The 16,993-nt window shown below is 34.2% G+C and overlaps 1 protein-coding gene across 2 annotated transcripts; it reads right to left on the bottom strand.

The window, feature by feature from the left end:
- Positions 1–1,764: 1,764 nt before the first annotated feature.
- On the bottom strand, positions 1,765–13,390 carry LOC132783699 (dnaJ homolog subfamily C member 7). Of its 2 annotated transcripts, none has more exons than XM_060789043.1 (4): positions 9,619–9,820; positions 3,411–3,863; positions 2,501–3,345; positions 1,765–2,436 (listed from the first exon to the last, which is right to left on the bottom strand). In XM_060789043.1, the coding sequence occupies exons 1-4, from the start codon at positions 9,624–9,626 to the stop codon at positions 2,348–2,350; spliced, it is 1,395 nt and encodes a 464-aa protein (XP_060645026.1). In that variant the 5' UTR covers positions 9,627–9,820; the 3' UTR covers positions 1,765–2,347. The 2 variants fall into 2 exon arrangements, with proteins under 2 accessions (XP_060645026.1, XP_060645025.1); XM_060789042.1 differs by lacking the exon at positions 9,619–9,820 and adding an exon at positions 12,903–13,390 and having other exon boundaries at positions 1,767–2,436.
- Positions 13,391–16,993: the final 3,603 nt, after the last annotated feature.

Raw genomic sequence — 16,993 nt, 5'->3', positions numbered from 1 at the left:
ATCAGAGCAAAAAACAACAAAATGCCGAAAAACATATACATATATATATATATTGTATAGTATAGTAGTATAAACACCACGCAAACACACACAAAGATGAAAAAAAAACATTAAATTAATTTATACACACTGAGAGCGAAATTGGTAAATTAGTCATATAAGAGTAAGCAAAGCAAAAACAAAAACAAAAGCGAAACCGTAGGAGAGAGAAAGATGATTATAATAAATATTATTATAATGATCATATGAATAATGATAATAACGATGATAATGATAATGAAATGTGGTAGAGCTGCTTTTGCTGCTGCTACAATTTGTGTTTGTGTGTGCGTGTTTTTTTAGCATAGTCGACAAAATGTCCCAAAGGTAAACAAAAAGTCAAAAAAATAAAGAAACAACAAAATACAAAAACAAAAATCAACAAATTTTATGTTCAAACTGTGGAATATTCAAATGACAGAAGAGGTCCAGCTGTAAAACAAATTTGGTTGTCCAACAAAAAAGAAAACAAAAAACAAAAATGAAAAATGAAAGCAAACGAAATTCTATTTGTTCGTGTGTTTGAGAACTACAACAAACAAAACAAAACAAAAAACACAAAAAACAAAAAAAAAATGCTAAAACGTAAATAAATGTGTACCTATTTGTCTGACAATTGAGTTTTACAATCGAGTTTTTATTACATTTTGCACAACATTGAAATAAACACAGAATGTGAATTAGCCATGACCTAGTCGCATTTTATGTGAATTGAGGTGAGAGGTCAATATTTTCAATAAAATTATTTACATGCAATGAAGAAGTACAGTCATAGTTTTAGCCAAAGGAACAATCTATTACTTTTTGGCTGAAGAAATTTTAAATCAAAACTTCGAAAAACTATCTGAAATGTATTCATAAGCCTTGCTATATCTTTGCACACTTAAAAAAGAACTAAGTTCTACAAGTTTGCTAAGCCCAACTCTATCAATTGAGTTCAACAAATTAACATGTCATCTAGAAATCCAACACTTGAAAAATTTCACCGCTTAACATTGATGAGAATCAAAAATTCCTGTATTTGAAAAATTTCTTACTTAGGACCTCTAAAAATTGCTGAAAATCAAAAGTTCCCATATAACTCGAGAATGCACAGTTCGATTTGAATATCCTTTGGTCAGTCGATAGTGCTTACTAAAACGCTTCGTTTGACACATGACCCGACAGGATAAACAAGGATATAGGCGAGTTATGGCGTATTGTCTCTAAACAGAAAAGTCCTTGCAACTCGCTTTTTTTAAAGGACATTACAGGATTTTATTGCATATTCGATTACGATACAATAATAGCTATCTGTGTGCCGAAGGACATCACGAAAGTCCTTAAAACGGTTGAGTTACAGCTTATTTAGTGAATTTTCAAACAATTTTCCATATCTAACCCTTGAAATTTTTTCAGAATTTTTTTTTTTTTTAATATTCTTGAAATCCTTGAATGCCAATCGTTAGTCCTATTAGTTTTGAATATAGAAATGCAAGTCCCTTTGAAATCCTTCAGTATATAACGATGTTATTCAGCAATGCAATGCATTAACTTTCAAGTATCATTGTTAAATTTCAAAGGACCTCATTTTATAGATTCATGAAATTCCATTGCATTTACCGATACACGAAAATCATTTCTTAATGACCAATTTGACTAAAAATAAGAACAAAACCATACAAAATTTTTCAGTTTAAAACTATTTTTTACTTCAAGTTTGTTTTGTGTCTTTCACAAAAATTACACAAGATTAACTGCGATTTGCTGTAGAATTGTTTTCTGCTTAAAAATAAAACTTATGTGGCTGCTTAAAACAAATTAAATTGGTTAATTAAAAAAAGGCGACGGCTTAGTTAATTATCAATTAATTAGATCTTCTTAAAAAGATGCTCTCTGAACATTACGCGCACAACAGACACAATATTTAACGACTCAACTCGACTCGTCTTTGTCTCAACATCACAAATAAATAGTTAATTATTTTACAAGTCTACAATTTCTTTATAACATTTTGTTGTATTTGTGTATATTTTGCCAAACAGAATAAGGCTAAAAAGGCATCAAGTTGCAAACTTGGCGCATGATTTGTCAATAATCAATTGAGTTGAGGACAGTAACAAAAACGAAATGAATAGAAGAATATGTCTGTAAAATGCATAAACTTTGATTTGTGCGTGAGTTGCCGCAAATGTTGTTATAATGATGATATATATATATATATATATGTATATATAGGTATATATCTGTGGCGATGACGCTGAACGCTAGTCTGGAGTTTGGTTTTTTGTGTGTTAAAGTCTGTAGATTGGGAGCAGTTGGGAGAGGCTTAGTACTCAAAGTTGAACGATGCATTGCGTCCGCCGCCGCCGCCAAACTGGAAGAACGATCGGAACATCTGGTTTGGATCGAAGTCAGCTATGGAAGGAGCAAAAAGAATAGAATTAAGAAATGAATACAAAATAGTAATTTTCTCACTCACCTTGCTCTTGCTCCTCAATGTCTTGGCCGCTGTCGTAACGTTGCTTCTTTCTCGCATCGGATAGGATGGCGTATGCCTCGCCCACCTCCTTGAATTTGATTTCCTCGTCCTGGCGCACCTCCAGACTGCTGCCCGCATGCCTGTCCGGATGATGGACGAGCGCCTTCTTGCGATACGCCTTCTTAATCTCATCTTCAGTGGCATTCCGTGCAATGCCCAGGATTTTGTAGTAATCCTTGCGCTTCGACTTCTTTAAGGCAAACTTTGCATCACGCAACAGACGCTTTATCTCTGGCGTCTTCTCCAGCTGCAGTGCCGTCTCATAGTCGGCCACCGCCTCCTCAAACTTCTCCAGATCACCGTGACACCGTGCACGCAACAGCAACGCCTTTAGATACTGTGCATTCAGCTCGAGCACGCGATTGCAATCGGCCACCGCCTCACGTAATGCACTGATGCGTGTGTTAACCAAGGCGCGATTGTACAGCAGTTTCGAGTTGATGTCCTTGTTGTGCTCATCGATCTTCAGGGCATCGGTGTAGACAACATGCGCTTCACGATACCGTCCCGATTTGAACAACATGTTGCCATTCTCCTTCATCTCCTTGAGCTGTTTGCACTTGCTGCGCATTTTCTTCGACTTGTGATGATCGGGATCCAATTGCAACGCACGCTCAAAGTGCAAGATGCCCTTCTCCAGATTGTCCGTATAGTAGAGGCACAAGCCACGCACATAGATCGCATCCGCCGAGTTGCTGTCCAATTTCATGACACCCACGGCCAAATCTAAAGCCTCATCGCAACGTCCCAAATACGCCAGACACTCGGCCTTCAACAGGCGATAACTACAGAAAGTACAAATCAGGCATTTATAAACGTTTCAAGGAAGTTCTTTAAACAGTTTACATACCGCAGACAAGCGGGCGCCAGCTTCAGAGCACTGTCCAGATAGAAGACCACATTGCGATAGGCCTGACTGTCGTAGTTGCTCTGTATGGTTGTCTCCAGTTGTCGCAGCTTCTGCACCGCCTGCTGTTCGCTGCTCAGCGCCGTGCTCTGCGAATCGAGTTCGGCCACCGTTTTAACAGCCTGCTCCGTTCCGATGATGTCGCCCAGCGCTAGGCAACATTTCGCCACACGCACATAGGCCTTCTCGAAGCTGGGATCGAGGCGAATGGCATGTCGGGCATCCGTCAGGGCTGAATTGTAGTTGAGCAGCATCATGTAGCAGGCAGCACGGTTTCCATAATACGCCGCAGAGTCGGGACACAGCGAAATTGCATCCGAATACAATTTAAGTGCGCTGGGATAGTTTTGTGCCTTGTACTGATCGTTGCCCAGTTTCTTTTTCTCTTCAGCAATGCTGCAAGCAGAGAGAAGAAAAGTCAGAAATTAGTTGAAATAGTTTAAACAAGTAAAAAAGTCGAGTGTGCTCGACTGTGAGATATCCGCTACCCATTTTGCTTTTAAATGTTTCAGTATTATTCTCAAAATATGCCGAAAATACTACAAAAATACTAAACATATACCAAATGGTATGGTTTTTGCCCATACAAAAGTATTTCTTTGATAACTTCGACAATTTTTATCTGATCGCATCCAAATTTTCAGGCATCACAGCCAAATTGTTGATTTGCGGGGGCGGAAGTGGGCGTGGCAAAAATTTGAAACAAACTTGAGCTGCGTGCAAACATAACAAATGCTGTCGAAAAAAAATTATAGCTCCATCTTTTATAGTCTCTGAGATCTAGGTGTTCATACGGACGGACGGACAGACAGACAGACGGACATGAATATATATAATTTATAGGATCGGAGATGTATCCTTCCACCTGTTACATACATTTCTTGCTGGCACAAAGTTATAATACCCTTCTACCCTATGGGTAGCGGGTATAAAAATATGTAAAGGGTATTTTCCAATCGATTATGCAGCCGTTTAACACACTTAAATGTTGGCACTTTCGGTTTTTTTTTGCTTTTTTGCGAAGCGAAGCTTGGCTCAGCACAAAACTTTTAATTGCTGCCATAACTTGGCAAGCCGCCGCGGTCTCTGCCCAGAAATTGAGGCCACAATTCGTCGTCGAATGGAATAACAACACACACAGGAGGGGAAGAAGAGAGGGTGCAAAGGGCTTTTGTGTTGTCGTCAATCTCTAACTTTGCATAACAATTAAGCTGAGAAGCACACACAAAATTGCACAATTTTCGCTTGATTGCTGCACTTGTAAAACTTCGAAATATTCAAAAATGTTCTAGCTAATAATTGTCACCAAAAAAAAGTTGATTTGCAACTGTTGACTGTGGTCAAGTTTTCATTCGAATTTTCCGGCAATTACTCGCACTTACCGCGGCAGAAATGTAAATTCCTCAGAACTCATGTAAAATTTATTGGGCATGTGTATAAACTTTTTGTTTTCTAACTAGCACAACATCGATGAACACAATTTATTGCTAATGGATAATTTTGTTGTTGTTGTCGTATACAAAATACACTCTTCACGTTGTTTTATGTGTATATAGAATCAAAAAAAATAAATCAAAAGAGCGAACACGTCGTTTTTGCTGGTGGTCCCGGGAAGCCAACGGAAGCGACTGATGTTGATGCTGCCACAGTTTGTGGCTGCTTCTGCTGCTTCTGATTGCAAATGCAGCAAGCGCGCCACGCGACGAGCTTCAGTCGATACTCGCTCTCGTTTTGGCCACATGCTGCTGTTGCCTCTGCTGCTGCTGCTGCAACTGCAAACAGCAAAGCGTGAGAGAGAAAACATACGACAGACAGAGAGTGCAACGACATGCACAACTTGGAGAGAGAGACGTGAGAGGTGAAACGAGGGGAGGTAAAACTCCATATCAATGCGTTAGGCCAAAAGCCATCTTCTTGGCCAACACAAAATATATATATATATAAAAAAAAGAAGCAGATGCGATAACTTTGCTTCGCTTATTTATTCGTTCGTGTTTGTTTTCGCATATTGTCCCAAATTTAACAAGACACCAGCAAACAAAAGTTTGCACTTTAAAAAGTTTGACCACTTTTAAGTAAAGTTTTGTCTCCTCACATCCCAAATAAAGCTGCACGAATTGCCTGGTTATTTAGGTTTAAACTTTGATTAGGTTTTCGAATTCTACAAATTTAAATCTTTATATTGTTGGATGAAACAAAAACAGAAATTATGTTCAATATACAATATACAAAAATATTTAAGAATTCAATTTAAAAAATTCAAAAATAATGACAATAAATATTTCAAATTACACTTCTTGTTTAAATTTAATGCCACAATAAAATTGTATTTTAATTCATTTGAATTTTCTTATCAAAATAGTTTTCCGAATACTTATGGAGTTTTATATCGTCAATGTTGGAAGAATACAATTATAAATCTATTTACGTTTTAGGGGAATATTTAATTATTTAAAATGTATTTTATAGATATAATATTCTTTGTCAATTCATTTAAATTTCCTTAGTAAATTGTTTAGCGATTAAATATGGATAATATATTCTACATATAATATATCGTCAATATCAAATGAATAGAATTAGAAATCTATTTTTAAAACTATTTTTGTTAATTTTTTGAATATAAAATAGTATTTCAATTCATTTTATATTTTTTTACTAAATTGTTTCCCTAATAATTTTAGATTTTTATTATATTGAATAAATATAAATTAAATTAAAGATTTTTTTTATTTTTTATGAATATTCTAGAAAGATTGTAGTGAAATTATTTTATATATTTTTTTCTGCACACTTTCATGAATTTTCTAATGGCAATTATATTTTATGAATATTTTAGAAAAATTGTAGTAACTGTATTTATCTTTTTTTAAATAAATTTAATAATTTTAATATTTTATTTTTTTTTATTTTATGAATTTTTGGAAAAATTTTAAGTTTTTTTTAATTTTATATAAATTTAATAATTTTTGGATTTTATTTTTTATATTTTATGAATTTTTGGAAAAATTTTAAGTTTTTTTTATTTTATATAAATTTAATAATTTTTTTATTTTATTTTTTATATTTGATGAATATTTTAGAAAAATTGTAGTAAAATTATTTTATAAATTTTTTTCCGAATACGTTCATAAAGTTTCTAATGTCAATGATAATATTTTATGATGAATAATGAATAATTTATATTTTATTTAATACTTTCCTGGAGTTTCTAGTGTCAATAAGCACAAAAATATGAATAATATAAAGACCTATAACCAATGTAAGAGCAAATAGCTCTAGAAGTTTCAATGGACACGCTATAATCGAATTAACTAGATGCAGACATATCATAGAATGAGGAGCATAAACAATGTTGACTCTCATAACATCGATTACCTTATAAAGAGCACAACAATTACACGGCAGAAAATAACGACATCATTCTGGAATGAAATTTATATACACATACATGAAGAAAACCAATAAAAAAAAGCACCAGCTTAACAGAGCGTAATCGGTATTTGTTGAAATTGAAATTGCTCTATATGAAGCAATACCCAACCCACGTAATGCTCTTTTATTTGACCCACTCAACTAGGAGAGCCGAAGAAATGTCTGTTTAAAGATGAGGTCACAAGACAATTTTTTAACGACAGCAAGCAATTGTTTAACTAAAAGCTTATGCAGAAATATGGTAAAAACTTGGAAAGTTTCTGCATAATATTTAGCACGATTTCAATGTTTGAGATTTAAGCTGCAGAGCAAACAATCTGACAAACTCTTCATTGATTTTTTTCTTTTTGTCTGTTCCGACAGACAACAGGATAGGAACGGGATGCACAGGACACGGATGTGGATGTGGAGGACAAGCGGCTGTCAGAAGCGTGAACTGAAGAGAGGAGGAGTTCATGTTCTATTGACACTTGCTGCAGTTGAGTGTGATGATGGAAGTGAACTGAGTGCAATCGGTCATTGCTCGCATCGTTATGGACTCAATTTACAAGCTGTCAATAGGGAGGGAACAATAGAAAGTGTCCTTCTATATCAGTTGTGTGCTATTTAGGGACCACGTATTTAATAACAAGTGGGGAGTTGTCTACTCAAAAACATAATAGATAAGATAAGTGATGGGTAAAGAGTTGCAAATGAAAAAGATATTGATATTTCATTGAAAAATGAATTTACCGAAATTTCTTCTTTATAATTCGTTTAAAAATGAATTTATCAAAAGTTCTTCTAATTATAAAGAACAAATTTTGCAAAATTACTTATTTATAATTTCGAAACATTTGTCTTTGATAAAATCAACATAATTTCATCTGTCTTACAGTGCTTTAAAATTCAAAAACATGTAAACAGTAAATAAACAATGATTTTATCTTAACCTTTGTATGTGATAATTACTTCTGAACCTCTGTTCATTAACATAAAATTAAAGTTTCTTTACTATGAAAAAGTATTTTAATAAATAATTTGAAAATTCGTACATTATTTTTAAAGTGATGTTGATTTGCAATGTAAAAAAAGGACAAATCTAATTTATAAAAGTTTATTCTTTTTTTGAATTTAATATTATTTTTAAAACTTTGTTTTATATAAAACAAATTCAATTATTTTGCCATAATGAAATTCACAAAAAAAAAAATAATTTCTAAATGTTTTTTTTATTATTTTTTAATTATTATTATTTTTTATTTAATTATTTCAAAATCTTTCTCTATAATAATTGTCAAAAATATATTAATCAATTATTTAAAGATCCTTTTAAATCAGCAAATAATCGTTTCTTTTTATATTTTTAATTGAAGATTAAATTTTAAATCTTTCTTTCTACATTTTGTTAAAAGAGAATTATTTTCTTTTAAATCCTAAGTCAGCATAATTTTTAATTGCTTCGTTCATAATACTTGGATAATTTCTAAGAGAATATCTATTAGGACTGGCAATTTGTATTCAACTTTCTTAAACGTATATTTAAAATCCTGGATATAAAAATATTGTTTCCTTGATAATACTCGGATTATTTATAAAACAATTATTTTTGTTAAAACAAAATATCTTTTAAGACTTGTAATTTATATTCAATTCTATTCTATTCAACTTTCCTGCACATATTTTTAAAATGCAGGGTATAAGAATATGCAAAACGCATTTTGAGACGAGCATTAAACAAGATTTTAACGGGCGGGCAATAAAAGACACATCCCAACCCCTCCCCCAAAATGCACACTAAAGTTATATAATCGATAAAGTAAACAAATGTAGAGCAACGGCGGTGGCGGCATCTTAACATCAGCTATGCGAATAATAAATGCTTGTTTGTTGTTGCTTTGGCGGCCTCAATGTGCGACGCGATACTGGAACTATATAGACTTACATGCAAATGTACAAAAGAAGGAGGGGAAGGGGAAGAAGAAGGTGGCTATGTTGCCTTAAAAGAAAAATGCAAGAGACTAGAAAATGGCTGAAAAGAACCTGAATACGTGTTTATAGAAATGTGTGCTATTCGAAAGTGGAACGTGTTGAAGAAATGAAATGCACATTTCAGAGACAGTTTTCAGAAATTCGCTAAGCCTTTAACTTTACGTAAAGTATGTGTAAATAGTTGTGAAACAGGTTTAACTAATAAAAATTTGGCAAACATTAAATGTGAATAAATTGTAAATATACGACTGAAATGTGACATTTATTGCGCTGAATAATTCATATTTTTCATACAATAAATTAACCACAGTGAAAGCTGACAAACGAACAAAATTGGTCATAAATTCATACAAATTATTAATCAATTCATATAGGCTCAACAAAAACGAAGAAACTTGAAATGCACTTTGAAAATCAAATTTAATTCAAAGAACTTATTGCAAATTGTTGCTCAGAGAAACGAAGAGAAAGAGAGAGAGAGAGCAGTTGTAAAATTGTCGAGCAAAGTGTGCGGAATTTCATTAAAAAGCCACTCACACGTGGTCAGCAGACAGTGCTCAAATTAGTATGTGCACATGTGTAGGTTTATATGCAAATAGTACAATGCGATATACATATGTATGTGTGCGTATATAGTACACGACGTGGCGATGCCCCGATTGACCAGACGAAGAAGAAGAACTTGTGCGGTTTAAATACATAAGAATGCAAAAAAATGTTCGCTATGGGGCATTAAAAAACTTACTATAACATTTTCGATCTTCTTGGATTTAACGTTGAATTACTTTGGGGAGTCGTTAGTCCTCTACACTTGGGAAGCAGCACTCGATTTAGCTTCTGATTATTCCTTGAGCTTTTTATTAACGTAACAAACGTTGTGTGTATGAATTGAAATTGTGTACAACTTGAATTTTGTTTTTAAGTACGCGACAGATAAGTCAAAAAACCACACGATTTATATGTACATATATACTAGATATGAAGTGTAAATTATAATAATAATCAGCTCAGCGTAGCCTATTCAGAATTCCTCGACTTTCGACTTGAGTTAACCAACTGTTAATTTCTAAAACAAAACCACATTTGTTTTACTTATTTAACGCAATACGAGAGGCGACGACGAGACAAATGCACTGAGCTGCAACCGATCGCAAAAGAGAGGAAAATGTTTTCGCGAAAATCTAGTAAAAGCATTTGGGGGAAAAGCTTTTTCCTTTGTTGCACAGCTAGCGCTTTTCGCACACACAGCACAACTTGCAACAGAATGGAATCGAAATCATTATGAAACGAACGCAAAGACTTTGACCTTTGCTGTAAATAAATCTCGCATTGCAAAAATAACTCTCAATTGAAAAGAAAACCAAAGAAAACTTGACCGAACAATACGTCCTTCAGATCGTGTCTGTCCAACGAATGCCTTTGCAATGATGCAGACAAATGACTTGATGGATAGATAAATGACCCACTTAGCAGCATTCAAGGTGCTGAGAACTTCAAAACATTTTGCTTCGACATTTTTATTTCTAATAAATATAGAAAATAACCTTGTACTGAATTAAAAGATAGTACTATTTCTTTATAAAGAGTCTCTATAATTTAGCAATATGATTAAACTGTTTCTTCAGGCTCCCTACAATCTAATATTATAAGTTAGAAATATTTTGCGTTCGACATTTTTCTTTCTAACAAATATAGAAAATAGCCTTGTACTGAATTAAAAGATAGTAATATTCTTTATAAAGAGTGTCTATGATTTAGCAATATATAAAATAGCCTTGTCTTTATAAAAAGTGTCTATAATTAAGCAACATGATTAACCTGTTTCATCAGGTTCCTTGCAATCTCATATTATATGTTAGCTATGCAGCTATCTTATCGTAAGAAATCTATTTGTACCACGATCTATTTAATGAAGACTTCAAATACTTTAAAATAGCTCACAGTTGATAACTATACTAACAAGTATTTAGTGCAGTAACTATAAATCATAAATAAAAACTTGGAAAGAGATTATTTCATAAGGCAACATTTAAAAAGTTATTATATTACTTCAAAGAAATTGAATGAAAAGCTCTTCAGTTTTATAATTTAAACAATCCTTGAGATCAGAAACTGTTTATAATTTGTTTGTTTGTAATTTTCTTAAGTCAGCAATGGCATTTAGTCATCATCTTTCTTTCACATCTTTCTCCTTAGCATAAAGACTGCTCCCTTTTGGCCCGAAAGACATTAACCTACATACCAAATTTGTTTCCTCAAATACAGCGACAGCTCAGACATGGTTAAAACCGCTTTTGTTGTTCAAGCTGCACCAATATTTTATACAAGATGAAGCTTTACACTATACTTTACTTATTTTACTAATAATAAATTTAATTTTTAAACGTTTGCAATGTGCATATTACAAATTTGTTGATTACAGAAAACAAAATGAACTGTTTAGGCCAATTTAGTGCACCATGGAAACACATTTTAGTGCAAACAACCCTCGATAAGTGTTTGGATTACTTAGGAACAGTTTCTCCCAGACAGAGTGGATGAAAAAAGAAAATGTATTTTCTCAGGATCTTCTCTAAAAGTTATATTTTAGTTAAAAAATAAAAATGTATCTGCAGTAAATATAAATGAGAAAAAAAGCACGCTTATTGGGTTTATATTCTATTATAAAGTTTACGTCATCTAGCAACAACATATTTTATACTTTAAAAAGATTTAACGCCTTAGAACTTTTCCCAAAAAACAAAGGAATATTTCTGTGGTTTTTTTATTTTCATTCAATTGAGTTAAGAGCTATTTAAATAATATTGCATTGCGTATAAGTGAGCAATAAATTTCATTGAGCAATAAGTAAGTGACACCTAATCTTGAACATAGGAAAAAACGTCCATAGTACATAGTCTAATTTTAATTTTAATTTACTACACCCATAAAAAGGTAAACCCCAAGTGCAAGTGCAGAACACCCCTTTTCTAATGGCAAGGGGTATGTGCAACTACAAACGTATTACCGGAAATGTTAGTATGCAAATGCATTTGTTGTTCCGTCAACAAATTTCACGCCCCATTAAGGCAGCAACAAGTTTGCTGTCAGTGTGTGTGGAGTCGCCTCCAGACGACCTCAAAACGAGAAACGACAAAATTGCCATAGAGGGTATTTGTGCGTCGACCTTGCACATGCAAAAGCTAATCAAGCGTGGCTGCATTTACAGTTAACAACTGTTTTATTGTTGGTCAATGTGCTAAAATGTGAATAAGCAATATTTGTGTTTTTAGTGGATTATAACTCAGTTCTATCAGCAAAGATTAACGCTTGTTGCTTCAAATTGAATTTGCATACAAATATGTATAATTATTTTTTTTTTTGATATTTAAGCATTTCACATAAACACAAAAAAATAAGTAACCAAAATAAAGAGATGCTATATAGAAGCTAAAGTGTTATATTAATATCCTGTATATAAAAAAGTTTCGCAACTTTCTTAGACCATTAAAATTCTTTTAATTAAGAAAAAGTTGCCGTCTGATATTATCTGTGATTGACTGTAGATATGGAAAAAGAGTTGAAGGTTTTTTCTTTGTTTCACTTTAAAGATAATTTTGCTAGACCGAATTCTTGGTAACAGAAACTGACTCATTCCACACAAAACGAAAATGCAGGCGCAAAAAAACTTGTTTGTCAGAGCAGAGGAGTGGAGAGTGGAGAGAAGAGGAGAGACGGGAGCTGATGCTTTGGAGCTTTGAGCGCGTGTGTTGGCGTCTTTGGCAGCAGTTTAGGTTAATGAAACAAGTCCATGAAATCGTAAGACGCGTCGATCGATTATATAAAATAAAAAGTACGTCAAAATGCTACACAAGCACACACACACACACACACATAGGCACACAGAGTCAAGTTCACCTTGCGCATGTTTGCATATTTCGACTTATTTTGTGGTTATCAAACTGTAAAATTGTGAGCAGAAGGGAGGCGTGGGGCAAGGGGGAGCAGCAAGGGCACATAGATAAGGCGCGTTGTTGTTGTTTTACTCACGTTGCCGCGTCCTTTGGCACAATTTGCTCGGCATCAGCTGCAGAGTTGTTCACTTCCTGCGCGTCCACGTCCATTTCTGAGGTTGATGAGGATTCCTCGCGTTCGCTATCGCTAATTTCAATGACGTCTTCCATCCGCAGCAAAAACAACAATGACTAATTGGCGCGCGTGTTAATTTATTTGCCTTATTTGCTTGGCCTTTCTTTTCGTTAGCAACAATTTCGTGTGTACACCGCGTTTACTTTTGGTTTTTGCTTCTTCTTCACACACGCAACGAAAAAATGCTTTTTCTTTTTATTTTCTTTCGTTTAAACCGAACTCCGAAGCTACGAATTTCTTGTGCCTAAAATGTGATATGAATTGCTGACGCCCTATGATTGATTTGATTATTTAACGATCCAATAATTATTTATTGTGAATCAATTAATTAATTCTACTATTCTAAAAAAAATTTTGACCCGACAACAGCGACAGCGTGAATGGAAAATGAACGAAACAATTAGTGATGGTGAAAAAGTTATCGATGTTTTTCAATTGACTATTTTGGTGGGATTTCAACGATGTTTTCAATGCAGCTCTGATTCTTGAAATGCATGGCGCGTACATTCGAAAGATAAGATATCTTGTAATTATAATGTATATATGTTTAGATAGAAAAAATGTGAATTGTTTCATTAATTTTAACCTGACTATTCGATTATATACACATTGGTAGTGCTGTGAAAAACGGTTTCCACTATATGGTATAATTCTGGTATATTAGCGTGTTACCAGGCGAGGGTATTTTAAATATCAGCTGTGAAGGTACAAATACTTGTCTTTTACAAATATTAAAATGATGCAGTTGTAATATTATTATTATTAACAACTAATATTTTTTAAATTGTTACTTGGAAACGTAGTTTAGTAACGTAATTTTGTATTTGAAAGTATTCACATAAGGGGTGACCATATTTGATTAGTGAACATAGCGAAAGCTGCGTGCTTTGTAGCATGCAGCTTTTTGTCACGTGAACGTTAAATTTGAAAATATAAAAGCAATGCACATAATTTTCTTTTAAGATATTATGCTTGATGATATAATGCTGGCAGTTAACTATTATTTATTTTGACTTTTAAATGACTATTCTGATAAAGTTATTAAATTACATTAACAATTATCGTTTCAACATCATAGTAATTATGAATATGAAAAATAACTAAATTCTCTATAATACTATAAAAATACATTGGTGTCATTTGTTACAATTTGTGGATAACCGAAAATCTGATGATATTAAAAAAATGTTGCTGGTCCTTTAAACATTTTTTTACAATTCGTGTAAAATTCGCTTTTGAGTTGAATTTTTCGGATAAAACATCTAAATGTACTTTACAGTGAACAACAAAAAATTAATTTAATTAAAGATAGAAGAAGAAGAATGAAAGAAGAGAGAAAGAAAATTTCAAACATAAATTAATTGTTAAATCAATAAAAAAGGACTAATTTTATACATAAATGAATCATAATATTATTATAATTGTTTCTTTGTTGTGTCATCAATTTTTTATTTTGTTTATTTTATACTATTCTAAAAACAAAGCGATAACGAAGTAATGTAATACATACATAATATGTATTACATATATTTAAATGTTATTGTAAGCACTTAAATAAATTAATCTATAAATGTATAACTTGATTTTATTTTTCGTTTGGTTAATTTAGGTTCTTTTATCCTATAGATTGACTTGTCATTTTCATATATTGATTTCTAAAAATATTTAATACAATAATAAAGAATACAAAAATGTATAAATATATCCAGCATATTTTTAAAAGTACATATCTACATATATAAATGAGTATGTAAAAATAAATTCAATGAAATCTACATATTGTTCTGCACCCACACAGACATATAAATAAATACGACTGTAGTTTGTATGTGTGTGTGTGTGATTGTACTTGTGTACACGATGTATGTACATAAATGCGAGGCAAGGAGCGGAGGAAGAAAAAGAGCATTGTGAAAAAAATTGCAATGAAACGAGCACGATTTCCGATTGGTTGTGCCAACTAAAATTGCAAAAGAAATATACAAACACACAGACATACATACATACATACAGACACAAACACAGAGGACCGAAAGAAAGAAAGCAGCAAACAGTCGCAGCGAGCAAATAATAGAAAAAGAGAAAATACACCCACCGCATTAACACCCACACACAAACAGACATATACAGTCACAATCACATCCATTTACTCGTATGCATGTGTGTGTGTGTGTGTGTGTAACACATTAATATTCTCAAAGCCAGCATACAGTTGTATATACTTACACATAGTCGTCTATATATGTGTGTGTGTGTGTAAAGATGCCAAAAGGTGCGAGAACGACAAGCATTTGGTATTTTATTATAAGTACGAGTATCAACGCCTCAGGCCAGCCCCAAAGTCTGACATTCGTTCTTCTATTCGTATGACCCAGCCCCCCAACCCCTGCCCCTGCCCCGCCCCGCCCATCAACACACTCACTCGTACATGCTGCAAAATTAAAACACTATGCGAGTGGAACAGAGATGGGGCATGCCGAGTGTTGTTGTCGCACTGCTCAGAATTGAAGCAAAAAATTGCAGAGAAATATAAATACAATGCGACGACGACGTCGACGATGAGACGAAGACGAAATGGAAAAGTGAAACGAATGAGAAACGAAAAGGGAAAACGACGGTTGACAAACCCACAAACAGCATAAAAAAAAAACAACAGCAGTGAGCAGTGTGGAGATGAGATGGACATCAAAAACCCGGCAGCAGCAGCAGCAGCTGTCTCGCTTGCGCAGCCCAAAAGTTTAGTTTAATAAGGATCTGATGCGATGGAATGGGGGCTGAGGTGATGTGGGGTGGGTTGGTGTCACCAGCAAGTTGATGGGGAGGGGAGAGTAAAAAGTTTGTCATTTACTTTTTTAATTGAAATTAAAATGCTTTTCCAATAAGAAAATGCGCTGCGCAAGCTAATGAAAATAAAGCAAAACCCAAAAAAACCAAAAAAAGAAAATAATATGGTATATGTAAGCAGCTGCGCAAACGCCGCCGTCGCCAGAGTCAAAGTCGAAGGTTAGCTTCGGGAGTGCACGAAGTTTTTTTTTGCCAAATGCATTGCATTTATTTTAATTTACTTGCAGAAATGCAAAACAATTGTCATTTGTTTATATAAGCGACGTCGGCCATTGGAGTGAGTGAGCGCGAGCTACTGGGCAGTGCTCACACTTACACACACACATGGCAAATATGTAAATACGACGCTGACGCTCACTCATGTTTATTGGTTGCAAGCCACCTGCTCTGTCTGTGTGCACACGTTGCGTGTGTGTGTGCAGTGTGTAAGCATGTGCAAGAACGAGGCAGAGTCAACGAAAGCGAGAGAGAGTGAATAAGTACTTGAGTGAGCGAGCGAGAGAGCGAGAGAGTGCGCAGCGTTTGTCTGAAACGAAATGAAACTGAAACGCAAATGAAATGAAATCGTCGCAATCAAAAAACGCCAAGCCAACAAACGAAATGAAAAAATAAATAAAACGAATGTAACTGTATTGTGTATAGGGCGGCCACAGCGACGACGACGTCGACGTCTACGTCGGCGCTGTGTTATGCCGGAAAGTATGAGAGAGAGAGAGAGAGCTGAGCTGTTGAGTGTGTGTGTGTGAGTGTACTGCTGCTGCTGCTGACGATTTCTTCCGTCTCAACCAACGTTCTCGTTCTGTCTGTGTTTCATTTCATTTGTGTGTTTGTTTTTGTTTGTATTTTACGTTTGTCATTGTGTTTTCGGGGATGCTAACACAGACAGTCTAAGACACACACACACACGCACACTCGTGCTCACAGTCAGAGGTAGCAATTGTATACCACTCCCACTTTTTGCTTGTATTGGTGTATAATTCAAACGGCAGCACAATCGGATACATATCGGTTCGGCTTTTGCACAATCGGACATACACAGCACACATATTCGTATTCGTATGCCGTTTGCATGTATTTGTAATGTAGATGGGGGCTGCTGTTGCTGCTTCCACTACCACTACCACTACCAATACCATGACACGACACCA

The sequence above is a fragment of the Drosophila nasuta genome, chromosome 2L (assembly GCF_023558535.2).
Source record: "Drosophila nasuta strain 15112-1781.00 chromosome 2L, ASM2355853v1, whole genome shotgun sequence".
In the NCBI taxonomy this organism is placed as follows: domain Eukaryota; kingdom Metazoa; phylum Arthropoda; class Insecta; order Diptera; family Drosophilidae; genus Drosophila; species Drosophila nasuta.
The sequence above is the reverse complement of the archived record's forward strand: the minus strand, read 5'-3'. Positions and strand labels throughout refer to the sequence as shown.